At 38.3% G+C, this 25,216-nt stretch overlaps 1 protein-coding gene and 1 long non-coding RNA gene across 2 annotated transcripts in view; one reads left to right on the top strand and one right to left on the bottom strand.

Annotated features, from left to right (window-relative positions):
• The window catches only part of LOC105604230 (uncharacterized), a 53,261-nt gene extending 39,158 nt beyond the window's left edge, over nt 1-14,103 (top strand). Inside the window, exon 4 of the long non-coding RNA XR_009598099.1 lies at nt 12,950-14,103. This is a non-coding gene — a long non-coding RNA (uncharacterized LOC105604230). The remainder of the gene's footprint in view (nt 1-12,949) is intronic.
• KIF11 (kinesin family member 11) overlaps nt 1-21,817 on the bottom strand; it is a 41,490-nt gene extending 19,673 nt beyond the window's left edge. Inside the window, 15 exon segments of the mRNA XM_004020034.5 lie at nt 1,345-1,517; nt 2,334-2,541; nt 3,443-3,631; nt 4,381-4,468; nt 5,959-6,047; nt 9,056-9,151; nt 11,190-11,432; nt 11,991-12,081; nt 14,618-14,742; nt 14,860-14,951; nt 14,954-15,044; nt 16,127-16,205; nt 16,293-16,390; nt 16,614-16,746; nt 21,497-21,817. Coding sequence (XP_004020083.3) covers nt 1,345-1,517; nt 2,334-2,541; nt 3,443-3,631; nt 4,381-4,468; nt 5,959-6,047; nt 9,056-9,151; nt 11,190-11,432; nt 11,991-12,081; nt 14,618-14,742; nt 14,860-14,951; nt 14,954-15,044; nt 16,127-16,205; nt 16,293-16,390; nt 16,614-16,746; nt 21,497-21,573 — 1,872 coding nt within the window. The 5' untranslated portion in view covers nt 21,574-21,817.
• Nucleotides 21,818-25,216: the final 3,399 nt, after the last annotated feature.

Below are 25,216 nucleotides of genomic sequence, written 5' to 3'. Positions count from 1 at the left end.
GATTACTAAGTCAAAAAGGCTGAAACCAAATAGCCTTGAAAAGTAGGCTTTGGGTTGGAGGCATTTAAGTTTGAAGAACTGGTGACTTACATTCTACTGGATAAGAACTTGTCAAGGTTCTGGTTCTTGTCAAGGTATATACAAAAGTTAGAAAGTATTGTAGATTCGAAATTTTTATAAAAAGAAAAAAATTCTGAACTAAGCTCCTATTACTAGGGGAAGGATGAAGAACTATAACAAAATAATTAGTAAATGCTTAAAAGAGTACTGGTTTCCTTTGGAAAGAAGAGCTATCATACTAATTTCAACTCATTCTGTGGGAACAACAATTACCTCTTCAGACTCAAGCTTGCTTATGACTTGGTAGGAAGACATCAATAAACAGAGAGTACCATTTATTTAGTGAGTGAATCAATTCTCATACAGCAGAAACTAACAGAACATTGTAAAGCAATTATACTCCAATTTAAAAAAATTCCCAAAAAGTAAGTACCAGTGAGCATCTTTTAACTTTGTCAAATTTGGGTGACCAAAGAAATCTACCTAACAATGTCATGCAAGCACTGAATTTAGGCAGAATGTTGGCTAACATGAGCAGTCTTTACTTGGAAAATGTTCAACAAATATTGTTAAACTCAAAAAGGGAGGCAGAGAGCCTATACAGAGGGAAAAACCAAAGTAAGTTATATGGCCAAGAATGTCCTAGACAAATGATACAATTACAAAATGAAGGGTATAAAGAAATCAAGTATGGAGAAGGTAGACAACATTGTGTAATTAGATGACTGGCTTCTAGAGAATTATAGGGAAAAGCCTCACAGTTACAGGTCGGAAGGACTTGATTACACATATTGGACCCCACAAATTGTTATATATGTTCCCCAAATTCTATAAGTCATTTTTCTTACGCATTTTTCTGTATTTCTGTAGTTTTAGAATTAAGTACTTAATATACCCTTCAGGTTGGGTCGGTGTAACATTATTAGCATGACTATTCCAGGACCCTTAAGAAAAGGATAACTGACCAATTTCTGAGCCAGCTAACAAGTCATAGGTCCCCTGAATTCACGTGGAGCTAAACCTGCAACTCTTTCAAAAGGCATATGAACTCCTACACTCTATGTTACAGAATCTAAGTGAAAAAAGTTTCAAAGGTTATATACATGCTATTGGAAATTAATCTTTCTGGGAGGAAAAAAACAGTGAAGAGACCTGTCTTTAAAAATATAAACCTACTCTATTAAAGTAATCTATTTACTACTGTGTCTAGTAAAGCTTAAGATGAAAGAAGAGCAGTTAACATTGTTTTTGGAGACTTATCAAATGTAGAAAAGATTTACTAACAATCAGTTCCTGAAGTACAGTTTTACTTTCTGCTGCTAACGACTGTTCTTTCAATATCATATTAGAAATCTGAGAAACAAGTGTAGACACGTTTTCTGGAATCAACGTGAGAGATCCAAGTGCTGTTGTAGTAATAGTGTCTAATGCAGAGACACTGGAAGTCAGCAGGTTACCTATACCAAAAAGAAAAAAGATGTAAATCTAGACATAAATATGTTTAAACACAAATACAATCTTGGCAAAATTTATATCCCTGTTGTGGTAATTTGCAACAAATAAGCTTAAAATAATTGACTGACTACGTAAACATGGAATTATTTTAAACGTAAGTTTTGTTCTATAGTATTCCAGAAGCACTGGGCACATCTGTTAAGTATATCAGACCTGAAACTGTAACTTAGTGTAAGAATCAGAATAATCTAAAAATTAATCTCTAACTAAAATACACAGCATTACTGTAGATAAAAAAGGTTAAAGAAGAGAAACTAGAAATCAATAAATAAATTTTTTAGTGGTTAGCTTAGAGTAACTAGACTCTAAGTGACCTTTTAAATTTTTCATGTCTGCATCTTCCAAATTTTCTATAGTGAAAATAATACTTTAATATCAGTTTTGAAATTAGTCTCACACTGAACACAGTAAGACTGGAATAAGAAATGCTTGAACTTACTGATGAAATTATTTGCAGGGCAGCAAAGGAGACACAGATGTAGATGACAGACTTATGGACATGGGTGGGGGGAGGAAGGAGAGGGTGAGATGTATGGAGAGTAACATGGAAACATACTACCGTATGTAAAAACAGATAGCCAATGGGAATTTGCTATATGGCTCAGGGGTGGAATGGGGAGGGAGAAGGGAGGGAGGTTCAAGAGGAAGGGGACATAGGTATACCTATGGCTCATTCATGTTGATGTTTGGCAGAAACCAACAAAATTCTATAAAGCAACTATCTTCAATTAAAAAAAAAGAGAAATGTTTGTACTTACCAAACAAGGTCTTGTGAACTTCTAGCATGGCCTTTTGCTTCGTGCTGCCATCCTTAATTAATTCTTCCATGTTATTAAACAGACTATTCAAGTTTTTGCCAAAAACATCTTGAGCTTCTGCGTTATGCTGATCAACTGCCTTCTTACGATCCAGTTTAGAATGGAGACCAAATACATCTTTTGTAGTTTCTTCAACTGTGTTAAGCAACTATATACGATTTTTAAAAATAAGTGTTGATAAGATGGATAAGACAAAAGCAATCTAATGAAAATATCTTCATTAAAGACTTCTAAAAAGAACTAGTAAATTTTACATACAGTCTCAGAAGAAATTTTTAAATTCATGCCAATGTTTATTTCTCCTCCCCTAGCCATCTAGGAAAACTGATTTTGCCAATCAATTTTAATAATTATGCTCCCTCACAAATGTTTCCCCAATATGTGTTACTAAGGCAGGAGACCCTGGTTCAATTCCTGGGTCAGGAAGATCTGCTGGAGAAGGGATAGGCTACCCACTCCAGTATTATTGGGCTTCCCTTGTGGCTCAGTTGGTAAAGAATCTGCCTGCAATGTGGGAGACCTGGGTTCAGTCCTTGGGGTTGGGAAGATGCCCTGGAGAAGGAAAAGGCTACTCACTCCAGTATTCTGGCCTGGAGAAGTCCATGAACTGTACAGTCCATGGGGTGGCAAAGAGTTGGACATGATTGAGTGACTTTCACTTTCATGTGTAACTGATTTCTGAAGGATACATCTAATAAAAAACTGAGTACTTTCAACATCATCCATCATTAGAAGATACTAAATTCTTCATGACTAGTCTCAACCATGACCACAGGTAAAGCAGTACAACACCATTATTCTAAACATTCACAAAGTATATTCAAGTCAGGTTCTATTTTCAAAACCTAAGGAATAGATTTTTCTTAAATAAGCATCTCCAGTGAAGAAAATCTAGACAAAATAGTAAAATAACGCTTCTTAAATGGACAGAAGAATAATCTGGAGTGAATAAACAGAATCTCACAAGTTCTTAGCTTACGCTAAGAAAGTTACTTCTACTCACTCTTTAACTTCTTTAACGCAACTTCAAATAAAAACAAAAGACAAACCCTGCTGGCAGCATCATGAAGTCTCTCCTCAGTACTTTCCAAAGCAGAGGTGATAAATTCTTCTTCAACAAGCTGTAATTTAGTTTCCTGCAAATGTCTTTGAGTGGTTTCAAGTTCCTGTGCCTTACTTTGCAGGTCAGATTTGCACTGGTTAAGTTCATTTTTACTATCCATAAACAATTCTGTAACCTACATATAACACATGAAACATTTTTGTTTTAGAATTTTAAAATGCCAAACTGGTCGTTGACACACCTGGCTAGTTCATAATACTAAAAAACCCAAACGAATTATTTCCATATAAAAGTTGTAACAAGTTACCAGGTAGGTTAGAACATTTCATATGGTAACTGGTATCCTCCTATAACTACTACTAGCACTGGTGGTCCAGTAGTTAGGACTCTGCGTGTCCAGTGCTATGGGCACAGGTTTGATCCCTGGTCAGGGAATTACGATTCAGCAAATCGTGGGGCACAGCCAACCAAACAAAAACAAGTAACAGGTCTAATGAAATGTGTTAATTCTTCAGATTCCTTTCAACACTGCCAGTGTGAGAGTGGCACTGAAGGGTCAGGTCTTTCAACCTTAGTTATTTAACATCTGGTTTCTCCCAACATCTGCCTTTTGTTATGTGATAAACAAGTTGATGAAAATGTATCAGCATTCACTATACAGCTTTCATATTAAATTATACAATTCAATTACTTTCTTAAAATGCTGCATGAGTATGTGTCAAATAGAATAACTTTCTTCAAAAAAGACTCACTTCTTCATTATCATTAATGATAATTTTAAAAAACTGTGATACAACTTAATTTTAGTTTAGAGGTCAGCAAGAAAAAAAATCTTAAAGAAAAAATATCAGGTGCCTCACATTCTGAAATTGCCTTTAAATATTTGCTTTTTACATGACAGTCAATACAGTTTTGAATGCTTACCCTATTTAGCTCTTCCTCAACAGCAGCAATTTTTTCAACCAGTTCTACAATCTGTTCCTCTTGAACAGTTAGTTTTCCACTCATAGCTCTAAAATAAAATTTAAAAGGATTTTAACAGTGAATATTGTTTCCTAATGCCTATAAAATTTACTCTAACACAAATGAGGTAGTTACGTATCATGTCTACTATTTATCACTATCATGATAATGATGCCTAAGTATCAAAAAGCAATAGCTACAAAGTGCAAAAAACAAATATATTCTTTGTCTTAGATTTATAAACAGACTGTTTTTCTTATTTTCTCCATTTTGAAACTGAGAATCCCTACCGATTGCAGGGGAAAAAAACATGTATGTATATAAAATTTGAGAAGCTACAAAGGTGACAGAAGACACTAACCCACATACAGGAGAGGTAGGGATGCTAGGTGTCTATAATGAGGAATACGAAGAATGATAAACAGGCAGAGTCCCGAAGAGGCTTGTGGTGTGAAAGCATCAGGTCTCACAGGAGGAAGGGGTAAGGGGCTAAAACCTGGAGAACTAAAGCATGTATACAGAGCAATTAAACCTCCTGCCCCCAGCACACAGACCCCAGTACACACCCCAACACACATACCACTATCACACCACCACAAAAGTCCTCATGAGATAAACGATTCTTCTCTGCTGCTGCTGCTAAGTCGTGTCAGTCATGTCCGACTCTGTGCAACCCCATAGGCAGCAGCCCACCAGGCTCCCCCGTCCATGGGATTCTCCAGGCAAGAATACTGGAGTGGGTTGCCATTTCCTTCTCCAATGCATGAAAGTGAAAAGTGAAAGTGAAGTCACTTAGTCGTGTCCGACTCTTTGCGACCCCATGGACTGTAGTCTCCCAGGTTCCTCTGTCCATGGGATTTTCCAGGCAAGAGTACTGGAGTGGGTTGCCATTGCCTTCTCCAGATTCTTCTCTAGAGCACGCTTCTCAGCTTTAGCACTACTGACGTTTTGCACCAGACAATTCTGGTCTGCTTTAATGAGCCCCTCTGATTTCTTGAGATTAGCAAGTGTCAGAAGCGAGTGCTATGGTTTGCATTCTTCTAGTTCCTTCGTAACTACCAACCATTTCCTATTCCACATTGTGCTTAAATGACAAAGAATTTTAAGAATGTAGATTTCCTCAAACTATTTGCTAGAGATACTGATTAAAGGAAAAGATAAAAGTTGAGGTGGTATAAGAAGAGAGTTCATTCTAACAGTCTTTTGATAACTATATCAGTGCTTTACTGGAAATAGCTCTTCAAAGGAGATGAGCTATTTGAAATGCTTTCCTATATTAAATGTACAAGAGGAATGCAACATTGTTATTAAATGAATGATATAGTTTAGGTAAATAATTTTTAATTGAAGTATAATTGACTTACAATATTACATTAGTTTTGGGTGTACAACATAGTGATTTGATACTCTTATACATTACAAAATTATCACCACAATAAGTCTAGTTATCAACTGTCACCACACAAAGGTAGTACAACACTGACTACACTCCCTATACTGTACATTCTTAGAAATTAATATCCATAACCAAGGGCTTACCTAAAATTTTCTTCAGATATGTACACTCCATTTTTTTCACGAGCTGCAGCAAGATCCCGTTTCAGACGCTCTATCTCTTCTGTATATTCCTATGCAAGAAGAACGTTGTGTCATTTTAGCACTTCACTTTTTTTTCATTCAGTTTGGGGAAGATTTATAATAAAACAAAGTAGCCCTCTTATCTTTTTTAAAGCATAAAAATATGTGATTAAAAAGTCACAACCTTACTTTTCATTCAATATTAATATGGTTAGAATAAAGTCAATAGCTTTCATTCATTATAAAAATACAGGCTTCTGAAGAAAAAAACAACCCCCAGTAGCCAGGTTGGTCTCCAAATCTCATCTCACACGAAAAGGAACTGGGGCAAGAAACATTCAAAATGAACCTGGAACATCTCTTAAAACAAAATAGGAAGGAAGCGAAGGAAGCTCAGGCCAACCAAAAGACTCAAGAACCCACTGAAAAGGTACCCAATGGCCAGAGAAGGAACAATGTGAGCGTCAGTGAGGTTATTAACTACAATTGTTAGCACAAATATTCTAAATTCATGAGTTTATAATGATGTTAAGAAAGCTGGGAAACCAACCCATTATTCTCCAAACTGTCAAAGGAAATGAATCAAGCATTTGTCCTGTTTTTCCTATAAGAACTACAGCCTTGGGGAGCTGAGGGAATGTTCCTCTTTACAGAGTTGGCCCAGCAGCCAACTAAGGAAGAACAATTCGAAAATTACTGTTTTGTAACCCTTAAAGAAGAACTAGTGGATCAGGTGATTTGAATATAATCAATCCCTTACCAAAAAAAGGGAAAGAACCAGATATTATGTGCTTCCAAGTGGGAGAATATACCACCACTTATCAAGTATTTTGGCCAAAAATATAGAAATAAGATAAAACCTGACTCTATCAAGCCTCACAATCCAACTACTAATTTATGGCAAACCTTATCTGGATCCTAAAACAAAATATTAAAAGTCTACACTGATGGAGAAGGAAATGGCAACCCACTCCAGTATCCTTGCTTGGGAAATCCCATGGGGAGTCTAGTGTGCAACGGTCCATGGAGTACAACAGGGCTGGACACGGCTTGGTGACAACAAATGGCAGTTCTAGCCAATGTATGAGAACAAAAACTTGTAAGGAATTGGGGGTTGGGGCTGAAACCAAAATCCTACTGTTTACAGACGTGACTGCCTATTTAAAACAACTGGAATTTTAAACAATGACTATTTTATCATAATAAATTACTGTTAAATATTTTTAGACTTAATAATAGCAATAGGGTTCAAAAATTCAGCTGTCTAAAATAAAATGAATGCTTATAAACGAGCATGGCCTTTAAAAAATAATGAATATAAAAATCACTGTCGTTTTTCTCAGATCCTGACAATTTTGACACCCTTTATCAAGAGACGTTCACTCATACAAGCTTCCTTTTAAACAGTCTGATTCCAAGAGTTATTATAAAGCTACAGTAATTAAAACTGTGGTATTAGTGAGGGACAGACATAAATCAATGCAACAGAATAGAAAGCCCAGCGATTTTGGAAAACAACTTGGCAGTTCCTTTAGAAAAAAACAGAAAACTTATATTCAACTACCACACAACACAACAGTTAGTCTTGGGCAATTATCTCAGAAAAATGAAAACTTACATGTACACAAATTACTATAAACAAGTATGGTCAAAGCAGTTTTATTTTCAATTGTGAAAAACCGAAATCAGCCCATACATCTTTCACAGGTGAATCTGACAGCAAGCTACGTGTGGTGTATACAGTTGTCGTGCTGTGCGGTGTATACAGGTGCCATGCTGTGCGGTGCTCAGTCGCTCAGTTGCATCTGACTCTGCTACCTCATGGACCTTAGCCCTCCAGGCTCCTCTGTCCTTGGGGATTCTCCAGGCAAGAATACTAGAGTAGGCTGCCATGCCCTCCTCCAGGGGATCTTCCCAACCCAGGTATAGAACCCAGGTCTCCCACATTTCAGGTGAATTCTTTAGTCTGAGCCACTGGGGAAGCCCAAGAATACTGCAGTAGGCAGCCTATCCCTTCTCCAGGGGATCTTCCTGACCCAGGAATTGAATTGGGGACTTCTGCACTGCAGGCGGGTGGTATATACATACCAAGGAACATTCCTCAGCATTAAAGACTAAAGATCTGTTAATATGCACCAGTCAGGTTAACCTCCAGGGAATTATGCTGAGTGATAAAACAATCCCCAAAAGTTTACATACTGTATGATTCCATTCAATAACACTCTTAAAATGACAAAGGTTTAGAAATAGAGAATAGATCATTAGATAACAAAGATTAGGGACGGGAGGTCAGAGTGGGAAGGAAGTGATTATAAAAGGGCAATGAGGAATCCTTGCTGAGATGGGACTGTTCAGTATCTTGACTGTGGTAGTGACTCCATGAACCTACACATAACAAAACTGTATAGAACTAACTAAACACACACACATGAGTACTAGGAAAATTGAGGAGTAAGACCAACGAATTGCTATTAACGGTATCCCTACAGTGATTTTACTATATAGTTTAATAAAATGTACAAAGGATCTCTCTGTATTACTTCTTTCAACTGCATGTGAATCTATAGTTGTCTCAACAGAAACAAAAAAACCCACTACCAATAAAAGGAAAAGATAAGCCAGACTGGGAGGAAATATTTACAAATTATTTCATAAAGGATAGTATCTAGAAAATATGAACAATCCTTTACAACTTCATAAAAAGATAACCCAATTAAAACTGACAATTTAAATAGACATTTCACAAATGAAGATATACATATGGATAATAAGCATGTGAAAAGATGCTGATTATCACTATTCATTAAGGAAATGCTAATTAAAACTGTACTGAAGTACCATTATACACTTAAATTACACTGACTGGATAGAGTTTGTAAGATCATCTGTTAGTATTAGAAAAAGCATTTTAACACACAGGGCATTTAGTTCAAGCCATTAAATGAAAAGCCTTATCAAAGGCAATTTAATAAATTTTTAAAAACAATTATCTATTTCAGTTCCTCATTTTCACATTTGTCAAACAAATTTATATTACTCCATAAAAATTCACAATTACCTTAATCAGAGCTTTCTTGGTGAGTTTCTGGTTAACCTCAGGCTTATTGAGTATGTTCTTTGCTCTATGAGCATATTCCAATGTACTCAGAGTTTCCTGTGATGAAAAGAAAAAGCCAATTACTGAAGATATGAGAATAACGTAGTTCTGTTACCTAAAATGTACTATACAATAACATAATAATTTTTGGTTATATCTAATATAAACATTTACCCATTACTACTACTATACCCAACCTTTAAAAACAAGGTATGTTCTTGAAGCAACTATACTCCAATTAAGTAAATAAATAAAACAGAGAACTGTTTAAAACATCCTTATTTTTTACTCTTCAAGTTTCAGGGTCTTTAACTTTAATATCATTTAATCTAATAATTTTTTGCTTTAGTCTTCAGTCAGTTCAGTTGCTCAGTCGTGTCCAACTCTTTGCGACCCCATGAATCACAGCACGCCAGGCCTCCCTGTCCATCACCAACTCCCAGAGTTCACTCAGACTCACGTCCATCGAGTCAGTGATGCCATCCAGCCATCTCATCCTCTGTCGTCCCCTTCTCCTCCTGTCCCCAATCCCTCCCAGCATCAGAGTCTTTTCCAATGAGTCAGCTCTTCGCGTGAGGTGGCCAAAGTACTGGAGTTTCAGCTTTAGCATCATCCCTTCCAAAGAAATCCCAGGGCTCATCTCCTTCAGAATGGACTGGTTGGATCTCCTTGCAGTCCAAGGGACTCTCAAGAATCTTCTCTAATACCACAATTCAAAAGCATCAATTTTTCGGCGCTCAGCTTTCTTCACAGTCCAACTCTCGGACATCCATACATGACTACTGGAAAACCATAGCCTCGACTAGACGGACCTTTGTTGGCAAAGTAATGTCTCTGCTTTTAATTATGCTATCTAGGTTGATCATGACTTTTCTTCCAAAGAGTAAGCGTCTTTTAATTTCATGGCTGCAGTCACCATCTGCAGTGATTTTGGAGCCCCCAAAAATAAAGTCTGACACTGTTTCCACTGTTTCCCCATCTATTTCCCATGAAGTGGTGGGACCAGATGCCATGATCTTCGTTTTCTGAATGCTGAGCTTTAAGCCAACTTTTTCACTCTCCAGTGTCACTTTCATCAAGAGGCTATTAAGCTCTATTAAAAAAAAAACCTCAATGAATTTCATCAACTGATGAATAAACAAAATGTCCTATATCCATATTATTCACCCACAAAAAGGAATGAGTTCTGATACTTGCTGCAACATGAATGAACATTGAAAACATTATGCTAAGTGAAAGAAGCCAGCCACAAAAGAATACTTATTGTGTGATTCCATTTATATAAAATATTCAGAATAGGCAAAGGTATACATTAAAGAAAGAAGATTAATAGTGACCTAGGGCTAGAAATAGAAACTGATGGGGAGTGAATGCTAATAGGTTACAGAGTTTCCTTCTAGGATAAAAATGTTTAGATTCTGGTGACAGTTGCATAGCTCAATGAATATAGTAAAATCACCTAATTATATACTTTCAATGGATGAATTTTATAGTATACAAATCATTTCTCAACAAAAATAGTTTTTAAAATGCAAGAGAAGTTAAGAGACCTTATAAAAGCTTTTCTAATTCCATTTAAAGAGGATAATCCAGTAAAATTAAAGCAGACTTTACCATCTTTGTTGTTTCTCTTGGTTTTCCTACCGGTACCCCCACATCCAGCCCCATCTTTAGTGAACTCTAAGCAGCCTCTAAAGCACTAGTATTTGCTTAACCCACTTCTAAGGCCTCAATTAAACCATCCACTGCTAATGACCACAGCAATTATCTTTGAAAACTGGAAAAATACAACTAAGTAACTAGCTTTTTAAGATTGAAAACTGCCAGGAAGGAGAAAGACAATTTTTCAGTGGTGTTCTCCTCTATGTGTCCACCACATACAATGTCTAGATTATTTTTACTGTAGTATAGAATGAATGAAGCCAATTAGTGAACTCTAAAAATATTATACATGATAGTTAGGGAATTCTCTGGCAGTCTAGTGTTCAGAACTCCAAATTTTCACTGCTGAGGGCCCAGGTTCAATCCCTTGTCAAAAACTAAGATCCCACAAGCCACACTGCACAGCCAAAAAAAGTGGTAGTTAAGACCTTACCTCCAGATTGAGAGATGCAGGAGAAACTGTTGCAATGATAGATGTTCTTGTACGTCCCCCAAGAGAGTCCTGGAGGATTCTAGTCAGTTTAGATTCTCGATAAGGAACATGAGGTGTTCTTTCTACGAGAGCAGTAATGACCCTTCCCAGAGTCAACAGGGACTGATTGATATTTCCAGCTTCCCGAGCTCTCTTGTCAACTGCTCCAGAACGGCCAATGTTCTCACTGCCTGCAAGATCAACCTTGAATTTTAAAAATAAAAATAAGTCCTCAGTCTATGGATTTGGAATAGAAGACTTTCATTCTCATATTGTACATAAAGACATTAAATAGCCAGTAAAATCATTTTCTATAAGTAACAACCCACTACAAAACCAATAACCCAGTGACTACAGAAGTACTGTCTCTAAATACACAATTTTCAAACTGCTCTATGAGGTGATAAAGAAGAAACAGTGGAATAGAACTACCACTGGACCTAGCAATCCCACTTCCGGGTATGTATGCAAAGAAAATGAAATCACTCTCTCAAAGAAATGTCTGCACTCGCACGTTCACTGCACTGTTAATGATAAACAAGGTATTAACTCCCCACTGACGAATGAATAAAGATGTGACATGACGTGCATGCACACGCACGCGCGCACACACACACACTCGAATATTACTCAGCCATGGGAAAGGATATCTTGCTACACTGTACATTTTAAATACATAATTTTGTTAATTATACATCACAAAACTACCAAAAAAAAAAAAAAACTGAAGGAATGAACAGTGGTACTACAGCTGATGCTTACCAAGTTCAACTTTCCAATTTTAACAAGCTCCTCTCCATCAACTGTAGTTTCTTTCATATGTATGGTAACAGAGAAAACTGAGTGGGATCGACTAGAAAACAAGACCAAGTTGCCCAATCATTAGAATGCAAAACATTATTTGTTTTCTTTCTATAACATAATGAAAACAGCAAAGAAAGATCTACATCCACCAGGGTAGAGAAAGACAGTATCAGAGAGGATATCAGCAAGATTTTGGAAGACACTGGATAGATAGAATGATGCTAGGTCTTGGCTTTCTTCCTCCTGCTGCTTGCACAGACGAAACCATTGATAAGCTACCTGAAAACAGCTTAAATGACTTAGAATCCTCAGGCACCGCTGAAAGCTGGATGTGGAACAGTGTTTGAAAAGCTGCCTGGTATGTCAGAAGAGATGGCTTGCAATTGACCTATTTATAAGAACCACTTGAAATATCATTACCTTAAACTCAAAGAGCATCAGGCAAGCCACCAGATCACTCCCCCTCAGCGTCAACTATCCTAAAAGTACATTGCTCTGCCTCGAGAAGGTCACCAGGGACAGGTAGGTCCTTCCTCTGAACAGCACAAATAGTAAATAGCAGTGTTCACTGAAACACCACAAGTCATCACTGCTAGACTACAAGGTTTTCCAAAGTCCTTCCTATGCTGTATACTGACACTCAACTTTTATCTTAGTGATATAAAAAACAATACAGATAACCAAAGACAGCATTCCTTTCTGTATCAATATCTGATGAAGAACATTATGTTTGTTAATGTCATTGATGGTTGGAATATAGTAGTTTCTAATTTTCTCATTTGTACTTTTCATGTCATTTTTACAAAATTATTTAAGTTATTTTAAATAACAGAAAAGGGAGGGACACAGGAAAAATATAAACTATAGATTTGAATTATAAAATATAATGTCATGTTTTTCTACCATTATTTGCCTAGGAGATCAGTCCTGGGTGTTCATTGGAGGGATTGATGCTGAAGCTGAAACTCCAATACTCTGGCCACCTCACATGAAGAGTTGACTCATTGGAAAAGACCCTGATGCTGGGAGGGATTGGGGGCAGGAGGAGAAGGGGACGACAGAGGATGAGTTGGCTAGATGGCATCACCGACTCGGTGGACGTGAGTTTGAGTAAGCTTCGGGAGTTGGTGATGGACAGGGAGGCCTGGCATGCTGCGATTCATGGGGTTGCACGCAAAGAGTCGGACACTACTGAGCGACTGGACTGAACTGAACTGAACTGAATTCAAGATACTAGAATTAATGCTGTTAAGCATAAAAGTCAATTCTGATTTTGGAAAACTGAATCACGTTTCTTTTCTTTATCACATACATTGATAAGAAGATATCTTTACTCCAGTCTTCAGTGAAAATTAGGAAATTTTAAATTATTCAAATTTACAGAATAATGGGAATTTTATATTTCAAAGAAAAGTATTTAGAGAAATAAATTTTCTTAAATTCATTCTTCCAAAGTCTAAATCAAGTTGTTATAAAGCAAACATTTAATTCAAATGGAAACTTCATTCTATGATTTGTTTATAACTCCATTTTTAATGGAAAGCTATTATAGGAAATTTCATTTAAATTATAAAATCACCCATAATTCCATGATACTGATTACTTTCATGTTATGCTATTTTTCTTCTTTCTTTAAATACACACATATTTATATAGAGCTACAATTGTAATTGCTATAGCATACTGTAGAATGTCCGACTATAAGAGAGCAACTATAAAAGAGCAAGACCTCAAAGTCATTTTGCAGTTCAGGGAAAATGACATTCAGGTAAGTTTAACTACCTGAAGTAACATATTTAGTAACTGCAGAACTGGAACTAAGCACAAATACCTAACTCCTAATCTACAACTCTTTCAATCACATTCTGTTGTTTCCTTCAAAGACAAGCAAAAAAAAAAAAAAAACCACCTCTGATTTGGTAAAGTGCATTTGTAGAGTCTGGGATTCATCTTATAAGGGATACTATCAAATATGCTTCTTTCTCCCCTTGAAAGCCTGTATTAGTGACCATGTGTATTCTATTAGTGATCATGTGTCTTCCTACATTAAAGTGAAGCCATCTGAGAAGAAGTCATGTTGTACAACTTAAAAATATAAAATTTTGTCATTTATACCTCGATTAAGCTGGGGGGAAAAAAAAAACAGGCCATTTGGTTTTCTTCTAATCTTTACTCAAATAAGAAATTTTCAAACTGTATTTGAAGTATCCTTAGGGGCTCCAGAAAAGTACTCAGGGCAAATCTCCTGAAGGCTGAGGAGGTAAGCCCCTGAGTATCCCACTGCCAAATCAACTACCCCAGCCACATTTTAATCAGGGCTCCCATGTATAATTTCATTTGGGAAAAGAAATCTACTTAAAAAAACAATAATTCTGCTCAAGTTCAACTTGTCTTTGTCCTCCTTTCAACATTCTCCCAATCCTGGTGCTCTCCTTATAAACCTCAAGCCAAATGCTAAGGCAAGCAATCCAGCACACAATCCAGGTGTGTGACTCACATCCCTGGACACGCCCCAGTTTGATTTCCCAAGTTTGGATATTCTTGAAAACAAAATGGAGCAGTGGGGGAAACAAGGGCTTTCTTACCTAGAGTAGGCGTTCATCAAAGTTGCTGCGGTTGTCCTTTTCGCTGCCCCCTTCTCCAAAATTTGATAGACTTCATCCTTGTTGTGTACTGTAATTTCCTCTAAACCTTTGATTATCACTCCCCTCTGACCAAATATCAGAAGAGCACCCATTAAATTGGTTAAAAAGAAAATATATATATATTTCTCAAAATATCACACATTAACATTTGGAGACATTTCACTGTCAAAGACTCAAGTTACCTTGTTACGAGGATCATCAAACATCTGCAGTCTCTCAGAAACATCAGAAGAAGGATTAAGGAGATCAAAGAGCTCTTCATTATAGATTTCAATAGCGACACTTTCACTGAAAATTCAGTACCATTATCAGTAAGTTTCTCAAAAATTTGATGAAGAGTACGTGGAATTATACCAGCCAAAGGATCCTGAAATTATAATATAAATAAAGACTTAAAGAATACCATTTACTGCAATAGTTAAAACACATATATAACAAGGGCCTCCTTTACAGTACATTTAAACATATCAAAACAGGTTTAAAAAAAATTTTTAAATAAACTAATGTTAGAGAAGCCAAATCATTTATAAGCCATTTACAATAATCTGTTCAATAGCAATTATTCTTCCTTACACCTTCCACAAATCTGTCATTCCAGTCAGCTACTTCATGCCTGAGCATTGTACAGAAACCAACTGAATCAAGTTCCTTATAAAGCCAAGTTCAATAATCCTCTCCAACTTTTCTCATGAGGACATAGTACCATTCCTTTAATCAGAAAAGTGGCTCATCTAACAGTATATTCCCTAATTCCTACATAAACAAAGTTGTTTCTCAAATGTCTAATTAGAGTTGTTTCTCAAATGTCTAAAACTTAAGACTCTATTTTTGAAACTGTGCTTTAAGCCTAGTCCCTATTTTCTATGATTACAATTCTATAACACTATTACCCATGCATAAAGTAAGTTAATGCCCCAACCACTAGAAGAAAGGATCTACCTAAATGTTGGTAATTTGGAAAATATCAGTCATTAAACTCATTTAGGTTTAAACACATTTCTTTGTGAAATGTACTATGTGCTTTCTACAATCTTCAGCAATACAGTGACCTTAATTTCATACTCAAAGTCATCATTAACAAAGTACCATACTGTTCCCATGGTTGTGCTAACTTTACAAGACTCACTCCCTCACTGCAAAGCCCTCCTCTTCAAGTCCTACTCACATTCCACTTTCCCACAATAGTCTGCTCCAACTCTCTGTCCCAAAGAGACCCTTCTCTCATCATCTAACTGTACCATATGTATTGCTCCTCTCTCTCCCAGTAAGACTTTGTTTCTTAAACAGAAGCCATTACATATACTTTAATATCATTATACTAGTAGTTTATCCTAAATTCACATTTGACATGGTACTCTGATCTATTTCAGACAGAGGCATCCAACCAAGTTTTATTCAGCTGCACTTGAGCCACTTTAGAGACAGAAGTCTGATATAAACAATAAATACCTCCTCCCAAGTATACTCTTCATTAGGGGACCTTTCACCTTCCATTGTAAAGGTTTTTCCAGTGCCGGTTTGGCCATATCTGTCAAAATTAACAGAAGTGTTAAGGAAAAATAAATGATTACATGCATCTAAAACTTTTCATCAATTTGAAAAGTGTTTCACTCACGCAAAAATAGTGCAATTATAGCCCATAATAACTTCATCCAGAATTGGACAAACAACACTTCGGTAAACGTCAATTTGTTTAGTATTTGCTCCAAAAACCTAGCCAAAAACAAAAGGCATTTCTTGAAAAAAAAAAAAATTCAAAATTTCCTTAATAATTGTTTTTAATATATTAACTTATCCAGCCCACTAGAAACCATTTGACAACTCAAAGGATCAACTGAAATTTCTAACTACACCAGAACCTACAAAAAATATACATACTAGGATAATTTTACATTAGTGGATAATAAGAAGTAGCAGCACTTTAGGAAGTAAGTACCATATCAAAAGTGTATGTTTTCCTCGAGCTTTTGTCCGCCAGTCCTCCAGTTCGAACGCTAACTTCTTTCCGCACATGATCACATTCTACAACCGAATGGGCGTTAGCTTTCCGCTCTGCCAAATTAAATGGTCTGTAAAATGAAACACACAAGGTTATTCAAGAACTCTTTTTCTTTTTAACTTTTTATTTTGTATTGGGGTATATATAACCAATTAAAACTGTTGTTATAGTTTCAGGTAAACAGCTAAGGGACTCAGCCATACATATGCTGCTAAGTCGCTTCAGTTGTGTCCGACTCTGTGCGACCCCATCCATAGACGGCAGCCCACCAGGCTCCTCCATCCATGGGATTTTCCAGGCAAGAGTACTGGAGTGGGGTGCCATCGCCTTCTCCGCAGCCATACATATAAATGTATCCGTTCTCCACCAAACTCCTCTCCTATCCAGGCTGCCACTTAACATTAAGCAGAGTCCTATGTTCTTGTGATTATCCATTTTAAATACAGCAGTGTGTCCATGTCTATCCCCAACTCCCTAACTATCCCTTCTCCCCAGCAACCCTAAGTTTGTTCTCTAAGTCTGTGAGTCTGTTTTGTAAGTAAGTTCACTTAAGAATTAAGAACTCTTAGTTATCAGGTTACTGATGACATTTTTTGTTAATATCTCAGACAAGAACAATGGGAAGTTTTAACCACACTGTTGGTGACAGAGATTAAATGGGGCCTAAATGACACTGCTAAAGCAGACAGCAGAATTTTAAGGGTTTCAACTGCCAGAAATAAAATTAGTTTAAAAAGTTTTGAAAGATATGTACAATTCTGACAGGCTCTTGGAGTAGACTAAGAGAATTAATTTGTAAAAAAAGGTGAAACTTATTTTTCAGAATTCTATTTCCACTGTTCCTAGAATCTGGCCAAGTTAGGTTATGATGTATTAGAAAGAACATGCCAAATTTGCATCCAAAATATTAACCTGCCAAGGGATAACTGGCACAAAATGAAAAATATATTAAAATAATGACTAACACATAGAGCACTTACTACGTGCCAGGTACTCACTGTTCCAAGTGTTTCACACATGTTAATTCAGTTTGTCCTCAAGACACTGAGGTCTAGCGGGGAACATAAAACAAGTGATTCTAAGAGAGATGATGTTTAGTAAGGGGAAGTAAAAGGTGTTGTAGGAACTTACAGCAGAAACTTAATGGGGCCTTGATTAGGACAGAGCAGGATAGAGGAGGCCTGATGGGAAAGACTCCATGTGAAGTAAGATAAATGCCTCCTTAGGCATTTCAATAGAATGAGGACTCTTCATCCAGTCTGCCTGGGCAATGGAGCCCTTTGTGTCCGTCTCCTCATTTGAAAATTTAAAGGTTGGTAACAGCACCAACCTCAAAATGTAGGGAAACAAGTTCTATGTACTGTTTCCCAAGCGTCTACTACTCTGCTTAGCAGACACTCAAATATTAATAATATCTGTTATATCACACTGCTTAATAAACGTCATCCTTAGGGGAACGGAAAGGAAAGCTAAAGAGAACCACAGTCCACAGAGCAGCATCCATAAGACACTGACATACTTAACACAGATCTGAGCCAAAGGGAGAGGTACTCTTGCCCTGAGTCCGCTTTTCCGATTCATTATCACAGACTGTGACAGGAAATGCCAAACAGGAAGTTATCTTTCCCTCATCACTAGACTAACCAAACCGCAATTTATGTTAAGGATACCTCAAAGTCCTCTGGCATGCCCCACCCCCATGTTTGAAAGCCACATTTGTGATCCTGACAAGTCTAACTCAGTAACTTCCAAGTACTATCTTGTCTTGCTATCATTTGTTAAATGTACTGAAACCGAACAATGCACAAAAGTCACAGTATGCAGAATCGCTCTCCTGTGGTTAAAGCTTTTCCAACTGGTCTAATCTCTTGTCTGGATGTGTGAGTAAGTTACCAAATGAATACCATTCAAGTTGTTTGCGCAAAGTAGTAGAAATTCCCACAAATCACACATTCCTAAAAGTTATTAAAGCTTTCACAAAGGAGCTTTAGGGACTGCTTATACTGCAATAAAGAGTACTGTCAACCAACTATTTTCCTATCCAGACTTCTTTAATTAGAAATTGCAAGGTTGCTGCTGATGACACCAGCAAAACCATCAATTGTAGTTGGCCTTCCCTGGTGGTACAGACAGTAAACAATCTGCCTGCAATGCAGGAGACCCGGGTTCAATTTCTAGGTGGGAAGATACCTGAAGAAGGGAATGGCTACTCACTAGAGTATTCTTGCTAGGAGATTTCCATGAACAGAGGGGCCTGGCGGGCTACAGTCCATACAGTCACAAAGAGTCATACACAACTGAGCGACTAACACTAATGCTTTCACTACAGTCATATTAAAATTCAAACAACCAAAATGGTAAACAAAGACTGAGGATTAAAAAAACAGTCCTGTCCACTAAATTCATTCATTCACTCCATAAATATTCATATAGCTACTATACAAGAACATCATAAAGATTGTATTCATTGTAATCAAAAACTGAAGTCATCTCTTAAAATTTTGCTGATTTCTTAGGTTATCATAGAGATTGCATTCATTGTAATCAAAAACTGAAGTCATCTCTTAAAATTTTGCTGATCTCTTGGTGGTTTAGTTGCTAAGTCGTGTCCAACTCTTGTGACCCCAAGGACTATAGCCTGCCAGGCTCCTCTGTCCATGAGATTCTCCAGGCAAGAATACTGGGCTGCGTTGCCATTTCCTTCTCCAGAGGATCTTCTGGACCCAGGGATCAAACCCAGGTCTCCTGCACTGTAGGCAGATTCCTTACCAACTGAGCTACTAGGAAACCCCTCAGGCTGATCTCTTAGGTTATCACAAACTGTTGCCATTAAAAGTTTAAAACTGGGGGGAAAAAAATCAGACAAGATTATGTGACAGAAACCACATGTAATCTGAAAAGCCTAAAATATTTACTATCTGGGCCCTGTGAGAAAAGATTTGATAACCCTAAAGAGCATAAGTTATTTAGTAAAGTTAGGAAATGGTAACCCACTCCAGTGTTCTTGCCTGGAGAATCCCAGGGATGGGGGTGCCTGGTAGGCTGCTGTCTGTGGGGTTGCACCGAGTCGGACACGACTGAAGCGACTTAGCAGCAGCAGCAGCAGCAAGGACACATTGGGCTTCCCAGGTGGAGCAGTGGTAAAGAATCCATCTGCCAAGGCAGGAGACGGCAGAGACACAGGTTCAATACCTGGGTCAGGAAGATCCCCTAGAGAAGGAAATGGCAACCCACTCCAGTATTCTAGCCTGGGAAATCCCATGAATAGAGGAGCCTGGTGGGCTACAGACAATGGGGTCGCAAAGATTCGGACACAATCGAGCACACTCACACACACACTCCACCACCACAAGAACAGAAATCTTTGCAGTAGGAGGGCTATTTGAAAAAGAAAAGGCTAATCTGAAAAGAAAAACATCTCTTTGTACTGAAATTATTTGTAAACATTGGACACTAAGCACTTTTCATTAGCGATAAAAGAAATCTCTTTTAAGTTAAGGCTTTAAATGCATGGAGGTAATAAACATGAAATTCAGGATAATGTTCAACTCTTGAGGTAAAAGAAAGGGATGCGGAGGGATACAGTGGGATTCTAGCTGTAATAATTCTGTTTCTAAACATACATGCTTGTTATATTCTTTATAATTTTTTATAGGTCTGACCGATTTTTTAACAATAAAAATGAAATTAAAGAAAATAAAGCCACATAGAAAAGGTAATACTGCCTGACTTAATTAAATGATCAAAATCATATAAAAGTCTGCATTTGAATATGAGCTGGTTTTTTAATCTTCAAGACAAGTAACTATTAACAGAGGCCCCAGAGTGCAATTGGTAATTGGCTTGACTTCGGATTACCACCGAGTGTCTTCTCAGGCACCTACTTTAGAGTTAGCTATTACCTTTGATATATACAACTCAAGCCACCAAAGCTGTGTAGGCAATAACCTAAGAAAGTTTGTTAATACACTTTTAAAATAACCTTTTAATTTTAGAATACGTTTGGATTTACAAAAAGTTTCTGAGAGTTGGTAGTTTTTAATATCACAGCAACAAAAACAGACACACAAAATACACATATACCAGCAAACTATGTAGGGCGTCTAAAAAGCCAAATCAATCCAATATTTAGTTAAGCAATAGATTGTACAAGTATGTTCTTCCACTCCTAGCGCATTTTAAAGCTGGGAAATGATGCAGAAACTAATCAGGAGAGAGCTGAATGAACACCGTCACCCACCCACTGGAAAATGTACCACAACTTCAGTTGTCTCCTTGATTTTTTAAAACATAAACTCATTCTACAACTTAAATCTTAAAAACAAAAGATGTTTATTTGTTTACTAAGGATTAAGAAAATATTGCTTCTAGAACAAAGTGAAGAGGTAAATGATTACTTTTTCGAGATGATGGAGAGGATGGTAATAACAACTTAAGTGCTAAAACATCTGTTTAGTAGGTGTGCAGTCGTTTCCAAACTGATCAGCTGCAAGGAGTGGCATAATGACACCTAAATCCTTGTCGACAGTATTTAAAAAAACAAAAGCACCTTTCACTAAAGAACAGCGACGAAGTTCTCCTCAATAGCAGTTTAAACTATAAACTCAGATACAAATATACTTTCTTCTGAAAAAAAACAAAAATACTAATTTACTCCTCACAGTAACCTGGTGTCATTTTCTCGAACAGAACGCAGGAAACTAAGAACAGGAAGGTCTGGTTCCTTCAGAAAATTACCAACAAAATCCCTCTCCTCGGACCGCGCAGGAAGGAGCCCGGCAGCAAAGCCCAGGGCTCGGAACCCTGCAAGCTCGCCCTACCTGCATCTCACCACCACCTGGATGTTCTTCCCCTTTTCATCTTTCTTCTTCGCAGATGAATTCGGCTGAGACGCCATGACTGTCCCCTGAGGCCGGGTCACTGACTCGCCGTGGGGCGTGGAGCGGCTGGGCGGCCGGCGCGGACCTAGGTGCCCTCCTCCCCTGCCGGGTGCTGGCGTGCCCGCGGAAACTGCTATCCACCAGTCACGGCCACCGTGACTGACCGCGGCGTCGGCCCCGCACCAGCCGGAGCCTTGGAATCACAGACCTAGTCTCCGCCCGAAACCCAGGAAACCGAGCAACGACTCGGCGCCTCAATTTGAAAAAGGAGCCGACTGGCCGGGCCAATGGCAGCGCTGGCGCGCAAAGCACCATGGGACGCGGTGTCGTCACCAGACCCCCGCCCCCGGGCCGTGGCCCTCGGGGAAGTGAATCGCTGGTCTCGTGGTGGCACCCTGGAACGCGTTCTCTTGTGGGAGACTCCCCGTGAGTCGTGTCACACTTCGATGTGGTCTTGCTCAAATTACAGAACGTCTCTAGGCCAGAGTTTCCTCACCTGCAGAATGGGACTGATAGCAACTGTCTCACTGGTGAGGGTTAATAATTTAGACCAGAACGACTATGTAAGCGCTCGGGAAACCTAGCCGTTATGGTAAATGATATTAGAGAATTGTAACATAGTGCTGTGGAAGCACAGAAAAGAGAGTTCCGAAGCAAGCCCCTTTCTCGGAGGAAGCGTCCAAAATCGTCTTGAAGAATAGTTAGGAAATAATTAGCCCTAAAAAGAGCTTCCCTGGTAGCTCAAGATGGTAAAGCGTCTGCCTACAATGCAGGAGACCCGCGTTGGAAAAAAGACACTGAATGCTACTTTAGGACTATTAATTTATTCTTTGATTGATGAGAACTCGTCCTCGCCGAATGATTCCAAGCAAGAAAGCAAGGTCAGATTTGCGTTTTCCAACCACGGTCCTGCAGTAGCTGTTGCAGATTCAATCTACGTGGCGCAGAATCCCGCAGGCATCTCAAGGAGGTTGCGCAAACGCCCGCGGCCGTCAGCCTACAACTCCCGGCAGGCAACGCTACCCAGCTCCTCTGGCGCTCAGTGACCGCCGGCTTCCGCAGAAGTACTTTGGGCGTTTTGGCAGTGTTTACGGTTACTCGACCGGATTAGATGTGGGTCGCAGACCCAGGAAATAAAGAATCATGGGGCTGTGCTATACTCGGCTCTGGGAACTTCACTTTGGGACCATCCTTAGCCCACAGGAACCTAAATATTTTTGTAGTTTATGATGTGATGATGGCCAGATGGGGTGGAAATTTTGCAGGCCTCCTAAAGTGTTCCTCTGCTTATTAACCTCCCTTCTTCCCCCAAGGAATCGACACATCTGCAGCTTAGATGAATGCTCATCTTATCCTGCATAGCCAGTTGTCTGATATCTCCTCTTAGATGGCTCACCAGCATCTAAATGAACCTATCCAAAATGAAACTCTTCACCCTAACCCTCCTTACCTCCACCCTGATCTTTCTGGTTTAGACACCAGATTTTTGATTCCTTTGTTCTCCTTGTCCAATGCAGACCTGTTGGTTTTATCACTTCTGCCTGCCACTCTAATCCAAGTCTCTTATCTCCACCCTAAATAACTGTCCTTAATAAACCTCCTTAACAGGTTTCCCTACTTAATGTTCTTTTCCATTCCCATCTCTTGCTTAGCAAAGGGAAGGCACTTTTAAAGAACAGAACAACAAAAAAAAAAAAAAAAAAAAAAAAAAAAAAAAAAGAACAGAACAGGTCATGCTCTTCGTGTACTTTTTAACCTTATATTAGCTTTTCATTGTACTTGGGATAAAACCCAAACTTCTTACCATGTCCTCTATGGCCCTTGTCAAGAAGGGGGAAATTTTTAGGTAAACTATTTTGAGTTCTTATTGCTGGACTAACGATGAAATTGACACAATACAGGTTAACAGGAGAAAAAAGACAACCTAAATTTTAATTGGAACAGAGGGAGGTCTCATAGAAATGGGACCTAGGAAGTGGCAAAGCAGGCAGCTTATAATTTTAGACAGAGAAGCAATAAATTTGTGAAAAATTGACAAGACAAAGAAACTTAGTTTTGAGTGCTCGATTAGTGAAGAATCTAAACAGTTTAGGTTTGGGGTAGCAAATTAAAGTAACAAGATTTGTTTAACTAGGCTTCTTGCCTGAATTCCCTGTCTCTGGCCAGAGAGTGTCCTTTTACCTCCAGATACACGGAGTGCACCTTTCCTGTGAGGGATTATTTCCTGCTCCTAGGGATACAGAGAGTCAAAGAGTCCCTCTCGCATTGGCCATTTCTTCAGTTCAGTTCAGTTCAGTCGCTCAGTCATGTCCAACTCTTTGCGACCCGCTTTGCAAATCGCAGCGCGCCAAGCCTCCCTGTCCATCACCAACTCCCGGAGTGTACCCAAACTCGTGTCCATGGAGTCGGTGATGCCATCCAGCCATCTCATCCTCTGTCATCCCCTTCTCCTCCTGCCCCCAATCCCTCCCAGCATCAGGGTCTTTTCCAATGAGTCAGCTCTTCTCATGAGGTGGCCAAAGTATTGGAGTTTCAGCTTCAACATCAGTCCTTCTAATGAACACCCAGGACTGATTTTTAGGATGGACTGGTTGGATCTCCTTGCAGTCCAAGGGACTCTCAAGAGTCTTCTCCAACACCACAGTTCAAAAGGTAGACATCTAAACAATATTTAGGGAATTCTTTGGTGGTCCAATAGTTGGGACTGGGCATTTCTACTGCTGAGGCCTGGTTAGATACCTGGTCCCGGAACTAAGTTCCCACAAGCTGCCCTGCATGGCCAAAAACAAAACCAGTGTTTACGCTAGCAGTCGTTTGAGTTGACACAAGAAGTTAAAGAGTCTCCATTTGGTAATAGTTATAGCTGACATTTATTTAGGGTTCTCATGCATCAGACCATGAAATACTTTGTGTGCACCATCTTATTTAATCTTCAGGGCAACTTTTTGAAGCAGAAACTAGTATTTCTCACTATTTTATGAAAAAGAAGCCAAGTTAGCATATTATCTATAGTCTACATCTAATAAGTAACAGAGAAGGACTTCAGAATTCATTCTGAGCCCTCCCAGATTGTTAACTGCTATCTGCCTCACCTATTCACCTCGGTTATTCATGTGGTCCATGTGGTTAGTGTTCCTGCACCCCATTTTCACCATACGCTTATTGAGTTGCTTGTTATGAGCCAGGCATTGTAGAAACAGGTTGAATTGTAGTTCCTGCCCTCAAGACTAAACCTAATGGAGATGGCTGGGGTCTTACAGACATTTGTGAGAGTTTTGTTACACTAGGCAGGTTATTTTAAACTGTAGAGCTCAACCTACTCAGACTAATCAACGCCTCTCTCTTGAAAATTTGCCCATGTTTAGAAATTATTTTTAATACTCTTAAGAATAGTTAACGTAAATTCTACCAATGTAATATCATTGGCCTTGTGCTTGTCCTGATATTTTCTCTTTCAAGAGCCTGTATATATCATATAAAAATTATTTTTAATTGATTTTTATATTTCTGAAAGTAAAACATGGACATTATTTTAAAAGTTAAATACTTTCTAAAAGGCTTATAACAACAACAACAAAAAAGCTATTTTCCTGCCTTAGCTCAGCCCAGTCTCTCCAGACCTTCATGTCAGAAATAACTACTTTCAACTTAACTACTTTT

The sequence above is a fragment of the Ovis aries genome, chromosome 22 (assembly GCF_016772045.2).
Source record: "Ovis aries strain OAR_USU_Benz2616 breed Rambouillet chromosome 22, ARS-UI_Ramb_v3.0, whole genome shotgun sequence".
Taxonomy (NCBI): Eukaryota; Metazoa; Chordata; class Mammalia; order Artiodactyla; family Bovidae; genus Ovis; species Ovis aries.
This window is presented reverse-complemented; position numbering and strand designations above follow the sequence as displayed.